The sequence below is a fragment of the Brachycentrus maculatus genome, unplaced genomic scaffold, assembly GCF_059751285.1.
Source record: "Brachycentrus maculatus isolate JH-2025_06_01 unplaced genomic scaffold, ASM5975128v1 h1tg000328l, whole genome shotgun sequence".
Lineage (NCBI taxonomy): Eukaryota > Metazoa > Arthropoda > Insecta > Trichoptera > Brachycentridae > Brachycentrus > Brachycentrus maculatus.
In genome coordinates this window covers 707,649-733,426 of record NW_028281077.1, presented here as the reverse complement: position 1 = coordinate 733,426, position 25,778 = coordinate 707,649, and the positions used below count along the sequence as shown (strand labels likewise).

The 25,778-nt window shown below is 31.1% G+C and overlaps 1 protein-coding gene and 1 long non-coding RNA gene across 4 annotated transcripts in view; one reads left to right on the top strand and one right to left on the bottom strand.

The window, feature by feature from the left end:
• LOC148304144 (uncharacterized) overlaps positions 1-25,523 on the top strand; it is a 192,753-nt gene extending 167,230 nt beyond the window's left edge. The window contains exon 10 of the long non-coding RNA XR_015838382.1: positions 24,382-25,523. This is a non-coding gene — a long non-coding RNA (uncharacterized LOC148304144). The remainder of the gene's footprint in view (positions 1-24,381) is intronic.
• LOC148304145 (sodium-coupled monocarboxylate transporter 2-like) lies at positions 11,318-21,589 on the bottom strand. 3 transcript variants are annotated; one of them, XM_088268782.1, is made up of 11 exons: positions 21,395-21,589; positions 19,355-19,582; positions 18,353-18,477; positions 16,807-16,959; positions 16,159-16,381; positions 15,041-15,181; positions 14,831-14,960; positions 13,739-13,827; positions 13,314-13,584; positions 12,359-12,519; positions 11,318-11,632 (listed from the first exon to the last, which is right to left on the bottom strand). In XM_088268782.1, the coding sequence occupies exons 2-11, from the start codon at positions 19,564-19,566 to the stop codon at positions 11,350-11,352; spliced, it is 1,788 nt and encodes a 595-aa protein (XP_088124908.1). In that variant the 5' UTR covers positions 19,567-19,582; positions 21,395-21,589; the 3' UTR covers positions 11,318-11,349. The 3 variants fall into 3 exon arrangements, with proteins under 3 accessions (XP_088124908.1, XP_088124910.1, XP_088124909.1); XM_088268784.1 differs by having other exon boundaries at positions 21,515-21,589; XM_088268783.1 differs by lacking the exon at positions 21,395-21,589 and adding an exon at positions 20,669-20,810.
• Positions 25,524-25,778: the final 255 nt, after the last annotated feature.

Below are 25,778 nucleotides of genomic sequence, written 5' to 3'. Positions count from 1 at the left end.
AAAATAATAATCTTATTTTCCATGACTTGCTTGTCTCGCATATGTTTATTTGATAAATCCTGGTAGCATTTTTGATTTGATTTTTTTTAATATATAATTTAAATAATAGTAAATAATAATATAATTTAAATTTAAACAGTCTTTCAATGAGTTAGTTTAAAAAGTTACGCAGTCGATCCACAAAAGATATTTTCATTCATCCATCTAAAAATTCAGTTATCAGTGAAGTGTTTTTTTTTTACAATTGGCTCCAATCAAATCAGCAATCAGCAGATCCCATTCTATGATTTGTGAACATAGAAATCAATCTACCAAGAGTTCATCACGAAAACAGTCTTTATCTAAAATGGAGAAAATATATGTGTAGTGGCCGTTATATTTTGACATAGGCGATTTAGTGTTTAAAAGAGAATACAATCGTGGATTTATAAATGATATTTGGGGTATAATATGAGTGTAAACGTCTAGATTTTTTTTTGCCAAAAAAATATAAATATTTGGGTTTTTATTATTTATAAAAATTCTTCTATTTCATACTGTTTCTGTGAGCCTTAGAGGCTCATTATTAGAAATAAGTATCAAATTGTGGTAGAGTGGATTCGAACCGAGAAACTCTTACTCGAAAGTCTGCGACACTAACTACGGGACCACAACCCGCCCACAAACGATTTTAGTTAACGATATGTGCCGAGTAATATTCGGACAAACGTGTTAATTTTTAATGATATGGGCTTTATAATACTGTAACCTTGTCAAATTTTAATTCATGACATATGTTGCATGATATTAGTGTAAATATATTGATTTCAGCTAATAATACGTGCTGAATACTACTTATATGATGTTTCAGTAAGCTTATAATTTGACCACTCATTTTATTCATAACAGTGTGTCCAAATCCTACTTAATAAATTTGGTACCCTCCACATAGAAGTTATGTTTAATAATAAAAAAATTTGACACCCAAAACGTTATGAATGAAGTTTTTACGTCTAGCCGGATTTCTTTATTATTTATTAATTTTATTTATAAAATGGTATAAATTACTATCAAAACTGCTATTATATTAAATAATCATTTATATAATTTATCATACATGTGTTTTCTCCCAAAATTTCCATCCAATTTCTATGGTGATTTAAAGCAGTAAATTACCTTAGTGTGCGCGTATTTAAACAAGATATAAATACCTCCCGCCAATATGCACCAAATCGCGTATAATTCACCCTAATTTCATAGCAGCAACACGTGACCTGCCATAGTAACATATTCAATTGATAACTTAACCTAAACGTTCCCCTCCCATTATGAGCCAATACACTAGTGGCCAAATTTACGGAATCATTTGGTTACATTCGGATTTTACGTAATTTATGATGGGCCGACATCGTTATTCAATGTACGTTGTTCTATTTATTATTTGTAATATATTTGTGAATATATCGATTTAGACTGATTAATTATCAGTCTGAAAATTCTTTAGTCAATATTGTTGAAACAAATATTAATTGCCACAGGAAAAAAAATATTTTATGTTATTATTATAACTATCCAATTTTATCAAAAAAAGTCAGTTAAATATTAAACATTGATCTCCCATCCTTTCAAATAAATTAAAATAGAATTATAAGTTCGAAGCCTTCATCTTTAAGCAGTATTCCTCTTTTCTTTTTTTTGTAAAGTGTACTTCATAAATTACTTTTAGATTATAATTAAGTTCATTTTAGTATAAATAAATAAAACATTATAAAGATGATATTTCGTAAAAATGTCTCTAAATAAATTAGACAATTATTATTTTATTATTTACATATATCATAGCCATTTTGTGTTCTGAATTTTTATAAATGTAAACAGTTTTACGTTTTTTCTAACTTAAAAAACATAAATACATAAAAATGTCAAAATCAACTATTTCATATAATTTATATTTGAAGCACTTACTTTGTGATTTTCCATTTCATAATTAAAATGTTACTTTGTTTTAAAACCACGATAAATATTTTACTATAACTTAATTATAATGTCTACCGGTTTCGAAGCTAACCGCTTTCAAGTATGAGGTACGAGGTCAGGAGTCGAAATAATCGGCGTGTATAAGGAGATACATGAATGTGCAAAAAGCTAAGATTTTTTTGCAAAAATATATTGGTGTTGCGTACCTTTCTCTCTACCTACCCCTGTGGAGAGGTTGGGTGGTTTATGAGAGGGTTTGTTAGTTATATCAATGTTTGTATGGGTAATATTTGTATGTATGGGTACATCCGTTTTATTTCAATTTTGTTTAACCATGATTTTAAATTGCAGCAAACTAAAGATCTTTTACATATCGCTCACTCCTTTCAACAACGTCATATATCAAAAAACTTGATTTTTCAGGAGATCGTTTTTAAAGTTTAAGAATATAATGAAACGTGTTGAAAATAAATATCAAGTCACTTATTGAACTTTTTACTGTGCAGTAAATCTTTTTAGGTAAAACCTTAGTGTTTTTTTTTCCATTTGAAAAATATTTATTATATTTAAACAATACCTTTTCTTCAAAATGCAAAAACAACACTTTCTGCCTTGTAGCGCATAAATATTAAGTTGAAAATATGCCGCTTTTGCTGGGATATAGTACATTTCCTAGGCACTCCAAAAATATGCACCACTAAAAATTGACAATTTTTGATATATGACGTTGTTGACAGGAGTGAGCGATATGTAAAATAAGATTGGTCTGTAAGTATTCTACTCCAAGATAAACATTGGCGATTCTCGTGAAACAATTAGACCAGGTTTCGCACTAAAAAGGCTAATTTTAATAATGACGAAGTATTTCGTCTTGTTTAACGGTTTAAGTGTCTCAACATTTGACCGCTGGTGTAGCATTGATCTCGCATGTCGACCCCGATAGGTACCAGGTTCTAGATAGTCGGTACATGGCACATAGTGGGTCGGTATGGGGCCTATGTGCTGTGCACTGTGTACATAGGACTAGCGTGTAGTGATTAGCGTTTAGAGGACCAAGGTCACGGGAGCATACTGACAGGCTAATGAGAGATGAAAGGGAAAGCTGACATTGGAGATCAGGATCGCAGGTAGTTTAGTACAGAATAGCGCAGGCGGTTGCATATCAATTTACCATATCGCCACCGCTTACGAGCAAGATGTATCAAATGTGTCGGGTTGTGATCCCGTGGTTAGTGTCGCTGACTCTTGTGTCGTTTCTCGGTCCGAACCCACTTTAGCACAATTTTATACCCATTTCTAATAATGATCCGCAAAAAATAAATACATTGCAACCCGACTGTAAATAAACACCTCAGTAAAAAAAACACTCCTTACATCCATTGTTAACTTTGTGTAATACCACTTTTATAAACACTTATTCGTGACTACTGGTTTCAGAAAATCATTCCATCATCAGGTCATTAAAATTAATTTTATAAATAATAATAATAGTCACGAATAAGTGATTATAAAAGTGCTATTACACAAAGTAAAAAATGGATGATAAGGAGAGTGTTTTGTTACCATACCACAAAGTTATCAATGCTTTTAATATACGAAATACTTCAGTACCAATTCTTGTGAATATGACTAAGCGTTTCTTTAAAAACAACCTAGAACTATATTCATGGCGAATGTAGTTGGAAAAAGGATCAAAGGAAGGCGGAGGAAAACTTGGCCCAGTCAGGAATGTCAAATACTTGAAAGTGGGTGGGTCAGGAGTCGAAATAATCAGCGGGCATGTATGAGGAGATCCATGATATGAAAGATGCGAAGAATGTTTGAAAAGACAGAGTTATAATAATAATTTTGGATTATTTATATAGCGCCATTTTCGTAAAATACTACAAGGGCGCTTATACAGACGTGGATAACATGAAAATGATGATGATTGGGATAAATATATTAAAAGTTTAAAAAAAAACAAGAAAAACTTCGCCAATCGGCTGAGTCTGGAGGGGGGGGGGGGAGTAGAGCCACCGTATTTTGTGCCTTCTTCTCGGTCTTCTCGGGCCGGATTATGGCCAAAATGTTGGGTAGGATGCCCAGAGTAGTACAGCGTTCTGTTCTCTTTTCCTACCTCTATGGGTGAGCAGCGTGATGATTAGTTAGACTTGAAACAACCTTGGAAATGTTTTTTTTCATTAAAGGTAACTACAGGCTTGGCTCGCCTGAATTGCTGGAACGTATATGTTTTAGAGTTGCCAGTCAAATCACCAGGGCAACTGACACCTTAGCGTTTCTCGCGAGTAGAACAAACTCCAAACAAAGTTAGGGTTGTGGTCCCGTGGTATGTTTCGCGGACTCTTGAGTCATAGTTTCGAACCCACTCTACCACAATTTGATATCTTTTTTTAATTATAAAATTGAATTTTACAGAAATAATATAAAATTGAAGTATTTCTGTAAATAACAAAAACACAAATATTTCTGTTTTTTAACTATAAAAAAGCTCCTATATTTAGAGTTCATTCAAATTGATTAACAATGTCAGAGCTGAGATCATTCAGCATTGTAAGTCGACATTGATAACGTAATCTGTCCAATACTTCGTACAATTTGTCTTTGACTTAAGCTTTGATTTTTCCCTTTTCCAATCTCTCGTCCCTTTTCCAGGTATTTTTACAAATGTGGAATTTTAGGATTTGAACTATACATATATACATGTTTTGCAATAAGTACTGGAATATATGATATGTAATAGCTTTATGTAATGGTTCTGTTAAATTCTCAAATAAAATAATAAAGAACTTTAAGCATGTAAGGGTAGTTAGGTTCTCAGCCTACATATTATAATTGAGGATGTAATGTATACACGTTGTATCATTTAAAATGATGTTTTTCTCTCCATCGCTGGTACAGACTAATTTGTTTATACCTGAACCCTCGTCTACGCTGATATTTTGAAAACCTGATGATGTCAAATTTAATCTTTGGCGCATGCGCCTTCGAGGCGTCAGTGGGAGTATAGGGGCGATCAATGTCGTAGGTATTGCAAGAGAAAAACAGGAAGGGAAGGGAGTCTGTTATCATCAGAGGACAGGGGTGGGTAGGGCTGCGACATCCCTTTAGGCTCCAGGCGATTATCTCACATGCACATGTGCGGGAGGGTTCACACTTGGATTATATGGCTTCGGGTACCTAATTGCTTTAATTTTCTGATTGTTCGGAGCTGAAAATGTCGTAAAATCCTTACTTAAATTTTACTGCCGGACCTGCACCATTTTTGCGACTAATGAAAAATTTTAATGATTTCAATAATTGATTTGGCAACCGCTTTGCGGTAACATTTTTTTTAAAACCTACCCATCACGCCGCTTCCCCACAGGGGTAGACAGAAGGAATAGAGCGCTACACTAATCTGTCTTTACAAATAATCTTAGCCTCTTCCACATTCACGCATTTCCTCATACATACTTTGTAATATCTATCCATTTTTAATTAAAATTTTAATTGATGAATACCACTACTTCTTCAAATCTATTGCTTTCTATCTAATCCTTTCCGCATCACTTTCAACGGTATTTGAAGATTATCAAAATCAAATTTCAAACACTGGCAAAACCACTTAAGGAAGGTTTTTTTCCAGGAATCGTCATTTTGTGGTCGTAATTTTTAAGTATTCTACGGTTAATAATATTTTTGTCAATATTTCCTGATTTTTTGCGATATATTGAATGCATATTTCAATGCTTTCCGCAAACTTTCGATGGTGTTTGAAAATGATCAATATCAATTTTAAACACCGTTGAATAATAAAATCGCTTTAGAAAGGTGCTATGAAGCAGGGGGCGATCATCATTTTGCCGTCGTAATTTTTACGATAGTTTAGTATTGTAGGGTTAATGTCTTTGTGAGCATTTCGTGATTTTTGCGATATATTGAAATCAGTGAAAGTGTTCATGGTCATGGGAGAGGACAAAGGTAGTGGAAGAAGAGGATGATCCCTACTAGATGGATTGACCAAATCAAGGCTGCCACAAGTTCATTAGTGGTTGAAGCGTTTCGGGAGAGGCGGAGGACCATTATACAATGTTTTGAGGACAACGAGAGAAGATGGTCACGACTAATGAAGACAACGATGCAGAAGAACTGTACTAACAACCGGGTGATTTTCAGCAAAATTCAAATTCAAATTATATTTTTTTTAAATAAAATTCATAATTTTATTTTTTCATAATATTATCATATTTTTTCCACATCGAGAAATTTTATTAAATGCTGGATCGTTCAGTAAATCTGAAGACTCCTTCAATCTGCCACTCACGTATAAATGCCAATATAACAACAAAAGTTGCCACCCAGTACTGATTTGACTGAGATGTACCTATTATTTTTGACACCTAACATCGTCCCAATCTCTTGATTCATATTTTTTTTATATAATTAATCAACTTGCTTTATATTTATCAGAACTGAAATAAAAATACGATAACTTAAAGCAAGGTAAATAAAATTAAACTATTTAAATGGAAAAAAAACACTCGTATGACCGCTTTTTAAAAATTTATTAATGTAAACACGACTAGTTTTGATAACTACAGATGTTCTCCTCATCAACAAATGAGATAACAAAAGTTCATTTATTCTCCCGAAGAAAAGAACATCTATAGTTGTTGAAACTAGTCGTGTTTACGTTAGTATATGATGTGAAATAACTATTTAAAAACATAGTTTTAAGTGCAAAGTGTAGGTGTGTAAAATGATACATTATACGAGTATGTGTATAAACACACACATTTGAAGTCAAAATTGAAGTCAAATAATTTAAAAATCGTTTTTTAAACGACTTAACTTTAAAGAGTCTTTAATTTCATAATTAATTAATTAAAATCTGATTTACGTTAAATGTGATATCCGTTTTCTACGCGTTAATTATCGGATATATTTTTAAATAAAAAATATACATCTCTAATAAAAAAAAATAATTATAACCCGGTCTTAGGATCACGTGCCTTATATCCGTTTTCCCAATATCTAGACACCTACCCACATTCATAGCAAACGTCAAACATAATGACTTTACGATATTACTGGAATTCAATCTGCGTCCGCCCATCTAGCGGTTTACTGTGCAGCGGCGTACCTCGCTACAGTCCGATTACAGAATGGATGGCATTGACTCGTACATTACCGAGGACACTCCGGATTCGAAATCGAAAAAAACAGTCGTAACTTGGAACGAGTTCTGTTTTTTTTTTGTGAACATCGACACCCAGTAGCCTATCTTTGTTTATACATTTTGGATTCGATTTTCTAACGAATGCTCTTTTATTGGCTTATTTATTTAAGCCCAATGTACAATAAATCGCAACTTAATTTTCTTTAAACCTGAGTTACATTTGACGTAGGTAATATAATTTTTTGCTTAAAATACCGTTTTTGTAATGAAAAAATCCGTTTTTCTTCGAAATGAATATATGGTTTAAAAAAGAAAAGAGATTCCAAAATATATTATTATAAAAAGAAATCGCGCACGAAAACACGTCCAACCTCTAGCGCGGTCGTTCACGTTCTATATTTGAACGATTAAGATCTGCGCCTTCATGTGCTATTTCTTTATCTCTTTGTTCTAAATTACTAAAAATATTTAGTTTGTTAACAAAAAATTGTCACGGATAGAATTGTGAATATTACAAGTATATAAAGTTGTCACTTAAACTAGCCAATGACAGGTCGTATGCCCTGCAAATATTGCCTATTCTTCTTCATCTTTGCGTAGCCAATAGCTTGATTCCCACACCAGGATATTCACTATATCATCAAATTAAACAGCACGATTACATTAGATTTACATATTTAACATAAATATGGTATATACATATATAATTCAATGGCCACATTCGAGTATTGGCATTTCTCATTTCCTGCTTCCTTCTTGGAACGCTTCTGCTCCTCCCTTGTGCCATATTGTGTGCGGTGTTCAGGTCAAACGTAATATCCTCCTTTGTTTGATTGAAATCAGTTCGGGCAATCGAATTGAAGGGAGTTTCAATCTGTCTCGTGAATTCGACACTATCTTTGAAAGAAAGTACAGAATTTCAATTTCCAAGGATTTTCCATCTGCACCCTAATGGTGCCTAGTGTGAATTGTAGTATTAAATATTTTGGTTTGTTTTTATAGGGATCAACTTTATTAATTTATTGTGAACTTTGAACATCCACTTCATATTTAAGAGATATAAACAAAATACCCTATAAATCCTTGTACATAATTAGCAAGGAAAATTATCTAGGGCAACTAATAAATATAAAAAAATATAAAAATAAATGGTGCCTAATAACGCACCATTTTAACCCGTTTGCTAATGAAAATATGAAGCTTAGATTATTTATAAGCAGGAAAAAATATTTTGATGTATTTTTTTATTAGGGTTCTCAAAATTAACAGTTATAAATTCAAGTGAAAATATGGAGGTTTTAAAGAAAAATATATGATCATTCTTAACGTTATGAGTAGTTTTTCTTTTAAGTATTTAAGGCTGCTCTCGTAAACATCCAATTCAGAAAACGACCGGGCGCTTAAGGGGCCAGACGTGCCTTCGCGTATATATTTTTTTTAGAATATACATTTGTATATTGGAATTATTTTTTTAGATTGTTCACTGAAAAAAAAACATATGTTTTTTAATTTCTTGTCTTGCAACAATTATTTTCTTTTCAAACCCATATTTTTATTTCGAATAAAAACTATTTTTTTAAATACAAAAACCTTGTTTTAATTGAAAAATTCAATTACGTTATACATTCCCATTCCAATAAGTTGCGGTTTATTGTATATAAGGCCTTCACTCATCAGATAAACTTTATTTTCAACATAATTTTCACAACATCACAAAAATGTACACGCTTCGTACAAGAAATCGTGAATCTGTAGCCTTATTTCAAAAAAGATTAAAAAATCGATATACTGTATGATACAAATAAATAGATCGTTTTATATAATAAATGGGATTCTTCGAGACTTACAGGCGGATATTTATCACACCCCATTTATTTTTGCACATGTGACCGGTTTCATGAATTCATATGTGCTCCGTGTTCCAATAGAGCAGCTGCAACCATACTCCTTCACACTAGAGATAGATATTAATCGCACCCTGCGCGTCAGACTGACCTAAGTCTGTATTTTACACTCGATAAAATATGAAATAAAACAAATGTAATCATAGTATTCCAAGTTTGGCCATGATTATTGAAAAAAGCCTTTATATAAATGTTAAGAAATGAAAATAAATATAGATATAATAACTTTTTTTTAATCAAAATAATATAGTTTTTTTCTCAAAAACAAAAACAGTAGTTTCAAATAAAAGGAAGTAAAAGAAACATTTTTTTCCAAAATACGTAAAAAACAACTAATCTAATTTTTAAAAATAAACAATATACATACTTAATAAGTAAAATAAATACGTACAATGGTAAAATTAAAAGACTTGTAAAATAAAATATTTAATGTAGGCATTGTAAAAAATATCATTGATCAATTTTTTCAATTTAATTTTTTGATAATTTTCCCATGATCAAACATTTCTTAGGTAGGAACAAAAAATTATTAAAATTATGTATTTTTTGCCCAAGTGAGAAAAATGTGCTGCTATAATGTAATATACTTACAAATATATTTGGTTTTTGCCGTTAAAAAAACCTTAAAAACCGTATAAACGCACATAAATATTTTATTTAATATTATTATACATATTTGAAACTTTGAAGACGGAGAAAATATCCTTTTTTTATCAATTATCGTAAAGTAAACATATATATAAACAAGAACTTATAAAAAAATTATATGTTTTGAATATTGAAAGTATTAACTTTGTGGATCATATTGATATATTATTTCGAGAAATAAAAATACTTTGTGTTCTGATTAGTAATAAATTAAACCCCGAAGAGGGCAACAGGTTGTTGCCGAAACTAGTTGGTTAATAAAAATGTGAGTGGATCAGAACACAAAGTATTTTTATTTCTCGAAATAATATAAAAAATTATATGTTTCTACCAAATAAGAAAAATGTACTGCTATGTTATATGCCAAAAAAGTTTTTTTTTCTGTTAAAAGCCTGTAAAAATCGTACATGTAGAAAAAATAACATTTTATTTAATATTCTACAATTATTACTTTAAAGATTGGAAAATGTGCTAAGATATATTTTAACGAAAATGAAACCACAAAGTATGTAGATGAGTTAACTCGTTTGATTTATTATCTTTCGACCTTCCGTTTTTCATTTCATTTTCATTTTTCTTTTTTCTTCCACGCTGTTCTCTCCTCCATTCTCCAATAGACAATGTGTAGTCATAGAGTCTAGGTACTACAATTTATAGGGCGGTACCAACATTTTATTCCTTTATCGTTTGAAAATAACACCTTCGTTATTTTACATACCTGTGATAACTTTATTTAACTTTTTCATTTGTTTTTTTTCACTCAAAATGATACGTACTTTAGGCATATTATTACTTAATACTAGAATATTTAATTTTATACTGATAAGGATATTATTTACAATTGATGGAGGGCAATAAAAATATTCTCAATAAAGAGTTAAATTATATGTAGCTGATATATTTTTTCATACTCTTAAAAATACCTTTCTTATTGGCTGCCGATGTAACCGACCTACATATAAATTATTTTAAAATTATTTTAATTATTTTTTGCCATCTCAACAAAGATAAAGAAGGATATAGAAGTCTGGGCACTTACGGGGCTTACGACCTTCATAGGTTGGTTTGAGTGATCACTTTACACACGTGTAACATTTACCAATTATGCCAATGATTGACAACCACACTACTGAAATTCTTGGAAACTCTATATATATGATCGAATTTCGAAACATTATTTTTGAATCACTAGAATTTCGCTAGAGACATTTATTGGAGAGATGAAAATAACTTTTTTATCGATAAGAAACTCTTTGATGTATGTATAAAGTCAAAAAATAATATAAAAATAACTCCTGACTGGAGACAATCCAGATTTGTGAACAAGTATTTTTACACACTCAAAATGTTGTAGATTGTGTATATTTTAAATTAATCGTTTTAAAAAGAACCTCAGGGTATTTATAATGCACTTTTTTTATAGAAATATTTAGATTTATTCGGAATATCACAAAAAACATTAGTTTTGCCTTTAAAACCACTAGTTTTTCTAAAATTGCTGTACATATATTCAAAAATACCATATGTTTTTAAACCATTAGTTTTACCAGTGAAATCACGTGTTTTCAAAAGCTTTATATCCATATATTCTGAATATTGTAGAACTGTTAACAGGAATTTTTTATTCCTTAAAAAAAAACAAAACGTATACAAAGAGCAACGTTTATTTTTCAAAACCAATTACTCTTCAAACTCTCCTTTAACATTATCCAACACAAGAAGTTCTTTATATTGCGGTTCCTCTATAATCGGTTTCTTGACCTGGTCTCTAATATTTTTTGGAAGAAACCGTCTGATAACTGGACTAAAGTACTCCAACTTGACCTGCGAAGCATCTGGAGGTTTGGTCAGGTAGCTCACTGGCAGGCCGACCAACAACACAGTCAGGGTCCCAATCAGAGTGTACCACATGAAGGAAATCTTATGGAAGAATAACACGTCATCAAGGCTACTGTTGTCTGAACTAAAAAAAATATGAAAAATATTTTAAATGATACAATCGGTTAAGAGTGATGAAAGTTTATTTTAAAAATCTTAGTAGCCATAACGCCACTACCCGCAGAGGTAGGCAGAGAGAAAAAAGAGCCATACCAATCTATCATTGCAAGTAATCTTCGCCTCTTATAAATTCATTCAACTGGTCATACATACCCGCCTATTATTCCTACTTCTAACCAGACCTCTTTCAAATTTTTGAAGAACTTGATCATGCCACGTTTTCTTCAGGCTTTCACTACTTCTATTTCCAACTACATTCACCTCATAAAATTGTTTTACTATTTTTTCTTCACTCATTCGATGAATATGCTTAAACTATCACAACACACCCTTCTTAATGTTATCAATAATGCATATCTCGGCATTGCATTCTTTCCTTATATTACCATTCCAACATCTATCATAATACAATTTACCACACATTCATCTGAGAGATCTTCATTTTGACAGCATTGAGTCTTCTTTCATCCAACTTTTTCAACTCCATGCTTCACATCCATATGCAATATTAGGGTTGGAACCAGGACCCTATTGTGTACCACCTATTTACCTATATGCTTTGACTGATTTCAGTGCACAATATCATAATGTATACCGTTGCTAGAAACTTTTTGAAAACTTGCTAAAAATATTGAATACACTAGCCAATATTTCTATAGTTTTAAAATACGTAAATTAATTTAGAACTTACTTGTCTGGGAAAATATCGGTTATGTTTAAAGAGGAGTCACACTTTTCCATAGAAAATGGTTTCCTCGGATAATTGATGGCTTTGCTCTTTACGGCTATTGAATTACCATAAACTATCCAAGCCATGAATATAACGCTGGTAAATGCTCCAGTTATTGTACCCTGAAAAATATTTAAACACTATTTTATGAAAATTCTTTATTTCCATTTGGATCAATACATTTCTCCAGAATTTGAACAAATCCACTATTAGCATAATTTAGGGTCCATCCAATGAAATATATTCTTATAATAATATACTTTCGATAAGATAATATAAAAGCAAGAACATTTGTTTAAAAATAATAATAATAATGCTGTTCACACACTTTGTGGTAATCTATCCATTTTATGACACTTTGGTTAATATAATTTAATATGACACGTGTTTTTATGCATTCATCATCATACTGGACATCATCAAACACATATTTTAAAAAGGTGTTGAATGCATAGAAACATGTGTAACAATAGATTTAAAAGAAAAAAGAAATTTGTCAAACAAAATTTCAATTAAATGTGGTTGGAAGAAAATTGTAAAAAAAATTCGAATATTGAACAGGATTCCAACAACGAGAATTTAAAATATCTTGTTTATAAAATATTGAATCGATTGAATGTTTTTTTTTGTAAAATTATCATCATATGTCGTGTTATATAAAAACTACATTTACAAAGCAGTTATGTAAATTGATGAATATATTGTCCAAACATAATTTTTTATTTAAAAAAAAATAGTACGAGTAATTTAGTACAATGTAAAAACCATTTCCTTTTTTAAAATTAAAATACTTATTGTATTAACATTAAAATAAAAGTCTTGATGGAAATTAAGCTTCACACAATGTTTTGCTAGAATCATATAGCAATCCGCTCGATAATAAACAAAAACTGATCAAAAGAATATGTTTTTCTACCTTTGAATTCGCTCGCGGAAAAATCATCCCCATGATAAATGTCCCCAACATGGCTCCGTTGGTAACTCCACCAAAACTGATCATCAGTTGCAAAACACTCCCGAGTTTTTCCACGAAGAACACCATGAAAGTGCTCACGATACCCACTAAAACCACCACCAACTTCATAATATTGCTGGCGTTAGAATCAGAAATGGAGTTCGGGAAGAATGGGCAGACGAAATCTTTGTACACAATACCGGCGATGGTGTTGAGATATGAAGACATCGAACTGTGAATATTGAAAATAATTTCTTTTAAATAAATATTTGTACAATATTTTAAGATTATAGATTGCAGTTCCACCAAGAAATTTAAGTAAAAAAATTCAAATCTAATAAGCGGTAATGTTCATTATATCTAGGTTTCAGTATATTTCTATTTACCTCAAAGCTGCACTGAAAACACCCGCCATGAATAATCCAGGTAACCCAGGGATATTTCTGGTAGTATCCATTACGTAGTATGGTAGAATCTGAGAACCCCAATAAATCAATATAATTTTAATTCAAACCATGAAAGCAGATAAAATATAAATGTTACGAATATATAATAAATATAACTATAAAGAAACATCTTAAGTGTGTCCAAATGCTTGTTCACAAATCTGGATTATCTCCAATTATAAAAGGATTTTTCATATTATTTCTTCCATATTCTTCTTCATCTTTGATGAGATGTCAAAAATAATATAAGTATAAAGTTTTATAAACTTATTTTATCTGATCAGTGGCCAGATTTCTTCATTACCGACATCATTATACTGGTGGAAGGCAAGACAGAATTATTTGTTATAATATACACACAACATGACAGGGATTTAAAATCATGATTTTATATTAATTTTCTTACAAAAAAAAATTATGATTGAATGAATTTATATAGTGTATTATAAAAATAAAAACATATGAGGTATGGTAAGGATTTTACGTATGATTTTTATACGTATTATAAAAATAGATTTTTGTATGTAAATTTAAATAATCTGGAACTTCTACTGCACATTTGTATGGGAAAGTCTTGTGCTATCGGTCACAATATTTTTGCCAGTTTTTTTATTCAATTTCCTCAATTTTTTATTTATATATTATTTAAATTAATTTGCAAAAAAAAAAAATTCTAATAAAATGTTTCTAAAAATCACCCTTACCGATGTGGTAAGGTTGATTTTTAGAATTAGGTACATGTAATTTTAATTATATCAGTACCTATACTACATAAATTCGTTAAATTAAAACAATTTTGTCAGATTTTTTTTAATCAAATCAAGGTTCTCAACCATTGCCTTGTTGTGTGTATAACATTTTAACTAGCCTCCCACTAATCTGATGATGTCGGTGACAAAGAAACTCGGTCACTGATCAGAATAAACAAATGTCAAAAAAACTATATAGTTCTTAATTTATAATATATAATACCAAGAAATGTCAGAACAAAACTTAAATCTAATACAATAAAAATACAGAAATTAAATTCACTTGATCGGATTTCGCTATTACTCCGGCGGTAAGAGGATCACAGCCGTAATATCTGGAGAACATTATCATCCCAGAGAAGAGACACAACGCTTTGATTGCAGAAATTGCAAAACTGTAGATGTACAAAACTCTGAAATCAAAACATAATTTTGGAATAGCGGACAATGTGTGTGTTTAGTGATGGGCAAATAAAAGTAAATCGCCACTCACTTATTCGCGTCACTGAGTGTTGGAACAGAAATAAGCCTCTGGATACAGAGTTGATTTACACCGAGACAAGAGACCCAGCGAAAACACACACCGATTATGGCAGCCCATGTTGTAATGCGTTTTGTTGGATCCAAGTCGAAACTGAAAAGAAAAATATCAAAATATCTAATGACACTGAATTTTCGAAATGTCGAAATGCGATCTCTAAGACACGGTAGATCAAAATATATGGTATTTGAAAATGATGTTGAATGCATCAAAATATTTTTTTTTTATATCTCAACATAGATGAAGAAGAATTTGGAAGTCTGGGCATTTACAGGGTTTAAAACCTGTCATAGGCTGGCTGAAGTGATCACTTTACACACGTATAACATTGACCATTCTACCCATGATCTACAACTCCACACCACTCAAATTTATGGAAGTCATTGATTTTTGATCATATGAAGTATTTATACACATTTGAAATATGTAGATTATTAGAAATATAAGTATAGTCTCAGCTGACATTATAAAAATATATTTGAGAAGACAAACGCTTTTATTTATATTGACCCACCTGGGAATCAAACCGGAACCTCTAGCATAGTAGCCAAACACGCGAACCATTGCACAAAACAAAATTATATTTATTATGCACAAAAATACACATCTTGTAAAAAGTATCATTGACCAACTAGCAGAAACAGTCAAAGATAGAACCATCGGTACTTATGGTACATAGATGGTAATTTCTGACCATAATAAAAGGCTAATTATATAATAGATTTATATTATCTAATTATATTATTTTGAGAAATAAAAAGACTTTGTGTTTTGATCCACTCACATTTTTAACTAACCAACTAGTTTCGGTAACAACCTGTTGCCCTCTCCTGGGTTTAATTTATGATTTAATAAACCCTGAAGACGGCAACAGGTTGTTGCCGAAACTGGTTGGTTAAATAAAAATGTGAATGGATCAAAACACAAAGTCTTTTTATTTCTAAAAATAATACATCAATATGATCCATAAAGTTAATGCTTTCAATATTCAAAACGAAAGGCTAATTACTCAAAATATTCTATATAGTTATTGACCATATTAATAGTAATTAAAAATATGTGTTACCCACTCAAAAAATTGTGTCCTGTCTGTTTTCTCCGCAGTTGTCCATATTTTGGACAATCCGCCCTCATTGTAGACTCCAAGAATTAGTATGGCTACTATCGCACCGTTCATAGTTATAAACTGAATTGTGTCTGTCCAAACGACAGCTTTCAGTCCTCCTATGGTTGTATAAAAGATGCACACGAAGCTCACAATAGGTGTGATGTATTTAATGTCTAACCCAGTAACTACAACAACAACATAAATAAGTTTTAAAATGCATTAAATTCCTTTTTCAATTCAAGTCATTAGATTTTTTAGATGGAAATGCATTTATTATTTGCCTTGCATATTATGTACAAGGTTTACAGATCATTAACTGAACTTTTCTTTTTTCGAACTACATATGTTTTATTTAAATCTGTGTTGGGAACAGGAAGGATAATCTAGTGTGGGCCAATCAGGAACTTATCAGCATTTACTCATTGCAGGGAAGAAACCACGTTGCACTCCTCACGAAGTTGAACTGTTGACTGTCATCAACAGACCTACCGTTCCACTAGAAGAGGGTTCGGCATTTTGTGTCCTAGCTTGAGTTATGGTACCAATGTCCTTCACTTTTTTTATCATGTATGTATGATACCAATATTATTAGAAATATTATATCACTTACCAAGATCAAAGGCCATAGCGGGAACATACAAGACGATCGGAACAAAGATGATGCAATCCACTAGAAATAAGAAGGAAGCAGTGTGTCGGACTTTCTTACAAAATCTCATTTCCAGATACTCGTAACTCGACGTAAGTTTGAGGTCGTAAAAAACTAAAACAAAAAATTATAGACGTATGTAATGTTGTGGTAAACTCAAAATTCATTGAAAATATGTATATTTTATGTAACGTTATAGTTAATTCATATTTCATTCAGAATAGATGTTTTATTTTTTTATTTTTTTTACAAAAATGTTAATAAAATTAGTATATAACCACTCACCGAGATTTTTACGTCTACCGGTTTCAAGACGTACCCGTCTCTTCGTCAGGACAATCACTAACACAGCATGCAAACAATACTACCCTTCACCACTATAGCACCATTTACACACTCAAAACTACACAAAATGTCTAACACATGCGATTTTTGGTCGACCCGAAGACCAATATGCACTATAGTTTTCAATACAGACATGCGTTACGAGCCGAGGTTAAACGTATATTAGAATTAGACTAGGAATCTAATCTACTTATATACTTGTAGGATGAGAGGAGTGGGGGGGGTTCCAATTGGATATTGACGAATCGTGTTTAATCGATGTCGAATCAAACAATGGACTATATGTAAAATTTATTTGGTTGTTAATTAGAGGAATATTATTTTTGTATAAATTATATATAAATTAGATGTTTTATGGTCAATTCAAATTCCATTGAAAATAAATACCGTTTTTACCTAATAAAAAATGACTTCTTCAAACCCTTATCCGCACCTCAATGGTGCATAGGGTACTGCATTAGATAAACGCAGTGTTACATTGATCGTTAACACATGAAGGAAAGGTGATCAGCCCTCCGATTCAGATACCAGTCCAGGGTAATATTGAATAAATATTAGAGTGAAAAAATCACGTATATTTATTTAACCCCCCCCCTGGGAAACCCGGGTCTACCAGAACGGTAGCCTAGCGTACTGACCACTACACTACGGAGGCGGATATAAGTTAAGTTATTGTTTATTTATTAATATTATTAGTTATGATTCCATAATTTACTTTTTTTTCTTTATTCCAAAGGCTTTAAATTCAAATTTATTTCTAAGGCTCAGATGGTATGTACGTTATATACATATATTGTAAATAACTTCCGGAATGATGAATGTTACACGTGTTTAAAGTGATCACTTAAAAACAGCATATGATTAGTAAAAAGCTCTGTAATTACACTGACTTCTACATTCTTCTTAATCTATTTTTAAATGTCAATAAAAAGAAATATACTCGTAACCCTTGAATGAAACTCAGATTTGTGAAGTATTGCTAAATAATACACATACAAGGCAAAATCTAGGGTAAGTGTGGCAAAGGATGAAGACGTATAATATATCCTGACTCATGTAAAAACACGAAATTGGATTCACAGTAATACTAATTCTCTTGAGTTAAAGATTTGGTGAAATGAAGTTTTATTTTGCATTGATATAACTGATTTATATTGTTTACCTGGTAGAAAAACAAATCCAGTAACCAATGCTGCTGAAACGCTACCAAAACATGTTAAAGCATACAAAGACCCATAAGTATATACTTCCGCGGGCATTCCAAGAAGTGTTATAGCAGAAACATAACTGCAAAAAAAGATAATCATTATTTTCGATTAATTTAAATATAAAAATAAAATACTTGTAAAATACCACTATTGAGTTTATGAATGTTTAAACGACTAGTTTCGAGAACTGCAAAAGTTCTAACCAACAGGAGAAAATACCCATTTTTGTGTTTATTTTGTATTATCACCTGTTAATAAGGACGTCTATAGTTCTCAAAATTAGTAGTGTCTACATTACATTTATAAAATCAAAAAGTAGTTTTTATGCAGGTGATTTATTTTTATATTATTTTTTTATAACATTTATCACAACCCAAATACACCTAAATATTTCATTGAAAACATTACATTATTTTCTAATCGTGGTTTATCGCTGATAAACGTGCTTTATTTACATATTTATAAAGTCGTTCTTGACTCAAAAACGTTGAGTCAGGAATTTTCAAAATATATCTATCGAATTGTCAAACCTCTTCTTCTTAGCTAGAAGTCTTTGAATAAATGAAAATATTTGCCTGTATATGAGAATTTATGATATAAACATTCATTCATTCAAACCCTTATCCACACCCCAATGGTGCATAGGGCACCGCATCATACAAACGCAGTGTTATTTTTATTGTTAGCACATGAAGGAAAGGTGATCAGCCCTCCGCTTCAGGTACCAGTACAGGTTAATATGGAATAAATATTAATGTGAAAAAATCTCTTATATTAATTTGACCCCTCTGGGAACCGAACCCAGAACCTCCAGAACGGTAGCCAAGCGTGTTGACCATTACGACGGACAAGATATAAACAAGAAATACATAATTAATTTTTTTTACTTCTTGAATATCTATAAAATGTGTTTTTTTAAGAGTAGGTATATATAACTATCTTAGTATCCATTTTACCTGGCAGCTAAGGATGTTGCAATAGGAAAAACCCCCATGTTTTTTCCTCCCAGAAGATAATCATTGGCAGTATTTTGCTTCTTAATAACGCCAAAATATATCCCGATAAGAGATGATATAACCAGCATTCCCGCAAAAAAGAAGTAATCGTATAACGTAAATGTCAAATAGTCTAGCTTCGTACTCCATGAATGGTCTGTGGTGTTCGTCATCTTGATACAATTATATCTAGAACAAATAAAATATATTCTTTGATTGATTCGTCAGTAACTTTAGGTAATATATAATATATTATTTTTTGACATCTCATCAAAGATGAAGAAGAATATGGAAGTCTGGGCTTTTACGGGGCTAACGACCGTTATAGGCTGGTTTAAGTGGTCACTTTACAACATTCACCAATTCTACCCATTATTGACAACCACATTACTCAAATTCTTGGGAGTTCTATATATGTGAACCAATTTTGAAACATTGTTCTTGAATCACTAGAACTTCACTAAAGACATCTATTGGTGAGATGAAAAGAAGCGCTTTATTGAGCACAAACTCTTTTATTAGTATGTGAGGTCCGAATCTTGGATTGTATTCACACACATGGAAACGCCAGAAAATATCATTTTCATTTTTATTATTAAAGCTTATAATTTGACCAGATAATTTATTCACAACATTTTTGTTTACAAGTATTTTGACACACTCAAAATGGTGTGAATATATTATATTTTTAAATTAAGGTTTACTTTGTAAATACCGCTTTTTCTTAAAATTCATTGTGACTCGTGTTACGACGCATTTCGCATCATTTTCAAACACTACATTGGCGGTTTAAGTTTAAATTTCACAATATAATAATATTTGTAATAAGTAACATTGGTATTAAATGGTGATTACCTAATTCAAAACACAAAAACTTTTACTAAGTTAGCACCACTATTTTTAACTCCAGCATTTTTTAAATCAAAGATGACACGTGTTTTGTTACATTCAACAACATGTGTGACACGTGTTTTGTTACATTCAACAACATATGTGACAGTATATGAAATTAAGCTGTGATAATACCGTGATGCTAAAAAAAGTTTTACTGTAATTAAATCAAATTTTTGACTACTTTACTGTTTTTATCAGTCTCAAAAAACAGTATTCAGTAACTCACGTCATATATTTTCAACAACAACCAAAATCACTTAAATTTGCTCATGTATTGCATATTTTATTACTGTAAATTATTTGCCAAGTCAGATTTGTTTGCTCTTTGTGTAAGATAACGTAATAATACAATAACTAAATTAATACTAGTAATAGACCTACCTTAAATACAGTAAAGTTGCAACCACGTGAAGTTATCACGTGGAATTGTTACAACAAACATACGTACTCGTATATACTAAGATGAAACACAGATGAACCATTTTGTTAGTGGTCCAGTTTGCCAGACCGTGACATATTAAATGACGAAACAGCGTCTGTAAGTAGATCTATGGATGCTGGATTGTTCTTTACTTAATCATTTGACTCCATTTAAATGGTGTAGTGGGATGTATGTACACTATACACTCTTGAGATATCCGGTTTAGTTTCATTGTTACTTAGTTTATATCAGGATGAAAGTCATTATTTAAAGTCCCAGTTACCGGACTTTTGAGAGCTCCAATAATTTTTACAAAAACACATCGAAACATGGATGACATGACCGATAATATGACGTTTTTCAAATCAACCCACTTCCGTTATCCGATTGTTAAAATGTAGCTCTTTATATGTACATGGTATCCTTTTCAACTACCATATAGATAATAAAATCAGGTTATGCAGCTTTATAAATGAATTCAAAGTTCCTCTAAATAAAAATGGTTTATATATGTTCGATTTTGTTTGATGTATTTCTTTGTTATTGATCTTGTTATTCTAAAGTGTGCTATTGGTGATTTATGTGTTGTGTTTCCACTATATAAAAAATAATTTAAAAAAAACGTTTTTGGAAAGGGGCATTTTATAATTATATTACAAAATTAATCATTTAAAAAATCGACTTACTTTGTATTGTAATTATTTTAATGAAATGAACCCGATCACTAATTTTAAACTGCGCTTTTTATGCAAAACTCTGGTGCACACATTTCCTCATTTTTATAACTTAAGACCTAATTAACTTACTTGCTTATTAAAACAATCCACTCACAAATTTTATTTCGTTAGTGACGCTTGCTCCACTTTCTTAACTAGCATAATGATACATATCTCACTAATATTTGACTAACATACTTCTTATCTTCTCTGAGATGAAAATGATAAAACGTTCAAAAACGACGTTAATATATAATGTTTACTTTAATATTTTAGTTGAATCAGGCAAAAACAATAGGCATTTTATGTATTTCGCATATTTTACAATGCCTTGATATAATGTTTTTCTTTAGAGCGTCTTGTCCGTTAGCTAAAATAAAAATACAAATACTAAAACAAATTTAATAAATTAAATAAAAATTCAAAATATGTTCAAGTTCTGTTTTCTGTATCGACGTCGATTATGTTTAAAGCTTTTTAAAATTCTTTCCCTTTATTAATGTTCTCAATTTTTGTAAATTAAGATTTTTACTCAATGTTTACTATAAAGGTTAAAATGATTCAATTCACATGCCAAATCATCCCAAAATACCTTTCTTTATTTTATCGATAATGCTTATCTCAGTCTAGCATTCTTTCCTCTTAAGCATCTATCATACATTGCATTTAGACTACATTTAGTCCACTTTCAATATTTTTATGCCAAATGTTTGCCTAGTATCAATAAAAAATATATATACAAAAAAACAAGTAATCAATTTTTGTAGCTGGATACTTGATACACAGCGCAAATTAAAATTTTCCGAAAATGTTTTCCTGGCAGTACTTTGTTCCCCCTCGAAAGAAAATGGCGTCCATCCGTTGTGAAAATTCCTCTGGGTGAGTACCCTTTTCCCAACCCTTCCAGGTGATTTACCTAAGCCTCAAATTGATAGTTGTACCCTTCTTATTTGCGGGTTTAGCATCATTAATAACATTAAGGGAAGCGCACCTACCTCCCGGGAGCTGGCGTTAAAAAATGGTCGGCGATATTTCTCTTTTCTCTAGAATTGCGCCTCTATGTGTACAAAACCGAGCTGGCTTAATGAATTCTACCTCAATATATCTTCTCGCCAACCTCCTGCAACACTTACATTTATCATCCGGGGGCGGAGTCCAGATCTTTCAACGAAAGTTCAATTCACACTGAAATTTATTTCATAAATACATTTTTCATGTTAGTTTTAGTTGGTAAATATCAATATTTCTTAAAATTTATTGTGGCACGTATTTCAATGCATTCCACATTATTTTCAAATACCGTATGTGAAGCTAAGTCTAAATTAAAGAGTTGTGTACTTGGGACGTTGAAAGGTGAAATGGGAGCTTATTTTGTTTATTTTTTAAATCAGTATAAATTAATTAGATGAATTGATATAACCATTAAGTGACTGCCTAATCAAATTATGATTAGTCAATAATATCGTCTATCTAGACTGTTGGGATCAGCTCTCCTAATCCTCAGGTTGTAGGTCCACCTGTTATGGGTAACGTCACCTAGGCCATGCCTTCAAATTGTGTTTTCTTTCAGCAGCATCCATGAATTCCTTAGTCTTCCTCTAGACGTCTTTCGAGTAAAATCCATGGCGATTGAATGGATTTTAATATGATAAGATTCTCTTGATCTTATTTGCCCATATTCATCTTAATTGTCTTTCCTTTGCCATACGTTTGATATCTGTTATACCCAGGCTTCCACGAATACGTGAACTCTTTATTTTGTCTCCAAGGGACATTCCAGCCGATCATCTAAGCATTCGCAATTCAGCAGTTTCTAGTTGCTTAGAGTAGGTTCTATACAAATATATCGTCTAGCATTCGGAGTCATAGAGAATTGCGAGTCTAAAAATTATTTGATACACTTTTTCCTTAACTTTCATTTTAATCAGTTTCGTGCCGTGCCCTATGCATCATTGAAAGAAAAGGGAGACTTTATATTTATTTTGTAAAACTGTATAAATTTAACTGGCAAAATCTCTGTTTTTGGGACTTTTCTGAAAGAAGCATAATAATGATAAGATATGAAACACAAACTTCGGAAATCAAATCCGCGACGCTTGTTTCACAGTCGAGCGTCTAGCCAACTACGCCACAGTACACTCTTGTACCAACCATTAACATATATTATTTCAATCTAAAAACTACATATTTGTCTCTCTTGAAAAATCAATCTTTTCTTTCTTTCTTTTGAATTCCTTTGCATTAAACAAACACGACATAAATTCAAATACAAAAAAAGCTTATCTTAAAAGCTTTTTTATTTTTATTATTTTATTTGCTTTTATTTAATTATTTTACATAAATTTCATTACTTTGCAATTGCATTTTTTTCTTTATTTTGCATTCGCAAAAATTGACTTATATACATATAAAATGTTATTTTTGTACAACAATATGTCTACTTGATATTATGTTTCGAATTCGACCACAACCCGACTCACACACTGTACCTACCTACCTAAAATGTAATTTACGCTTTATAAAATAAAACAACTTTGTTTTAACCACTTTTTTTATTGGCACACTTTTTCTCCAACCGATTTCGACAAGAACCTTGTCATCATCAGGGTTTTTTTCAACTAATTTTAAAACATTGAAATACTCATAGTTAGGTGAGTGGGCGGGTTTAACCCTTCCCTTACGATGCCAAAAACTTAAACCTAAACCCGACCTCTCACCTAACTATCAGTATTTCAATGTTTTAGAATTAGTACAGAAACCCTGATGATGACAAGGTTCTTGTCAAAATCGGTTGGAGAAAAAGTGCACCAAAAAAAAAAATTGTTAAAAACAAAAATATGTTTTATTTAATAAAATTTATAAAATGTGCCACGCAAAAAACATTCAAGAAAAAAATTGATTTACGCATTTTTTCAATATTTTTTTTGTATTGTAATTAGTTATCCTCTTCCTTCCAGATTACTGCGGCTGCCACCACATCTCGGGAATGGGCCCCCCAGATTGTGTATCTCGCCCTGAAGGGGGCAGGGGTGAGATGTACGAGTACGTGTGTGGCGCATGGGGGCGCAGAGCTCATCCATCACTGGCCCCCAAACCGCAACCATTCCTGCAAGAATGGTAACTACACGAAACAATAGGAAACGAGACCGCCATTTTGGATTTTCAAATATATGTTTAATACGCGAATAATTACTTTAAAGTGGACTTAAAAAATACTTTTACATACATAAGTTTTAACTTATTTACTGTTATTAATTTCTCATAGCATTCACTTTGGGGTAAGACATGATTAAATTATAAATAAAACACTTTATCACTTGAAAAATATATTGGTAAGACTAGTTTCAGAAACTACAGATGCTACCATCTGCGGATTTGAATATAGACTTGATATAAAGTTTATATTCAAACCCGTAGAATGAAGCATCTGTAGCTCACCAAACTAGTCGTAAAAATATAATACTCATGTGGTAAAAAATAAGTGTTTTAATTTATGTTTTAATTTTAAATCAAACACAGACTTTTTGAGTCTACTAAATAAACTCAAAAAATCTGTGTTTGATTTAAAATTAATACATAAATTAAAATGGAGTTCTACAAATTAAACGCCAAATCAATGAATAAATAATAAGTGTTTTATTTATAATTTACATTATTAAAGAAATGAACACTTGTAGTTCATTTCTTTAATATACATTATTTCATACTAGTGTATATTTTTAATTCTATATACAATAAAGTTTTCTGTGGGTTTATTTTTACATTTACTTAAATACCTTTATTAAAAGTATAATACCGTTACATATTTCTAAAATATTTTTTAATTATGAACCATTTTTTCAAGTTTGATTTTATCACGACTAGTTCAAGGGACATTCAATTTGTAGTAAAAATTTCGATATATATTACCTTTCACGATGTATCAAAATTAAATAAAAATTATCGCTACAATTTACGCATACATTTTTCAACGTAGTTTGTCTTGCGTTGAACAAATTTGGCCGAAGGTTTTTTGTAATCGCATTTTGTCGACGGATAACTTAATTTGCATATAACATACATGCCAAAATTACAACAAAACTGTGAAGATAAGAAAAAATGTAAGGAAAATACTGTGTAAAAAAAAATATATTTGGTTTCATCAACAACAACGAAAATTGAGTAAATACTAGATCAGGGGTAGGTAACATTTTCATTTCTAAGGTTATATTCTAAAACCTGATTCGACAATAGGCCGCGTTTTTAAAAAAATCCAGTCAATTAATCGACTTGTTTTCGAGTTTCGAAAATTACATTGAAGCTGAATTTTCATTTATAAAGATGAACATATTTGTTTTTTTTTTTAAATGATTGG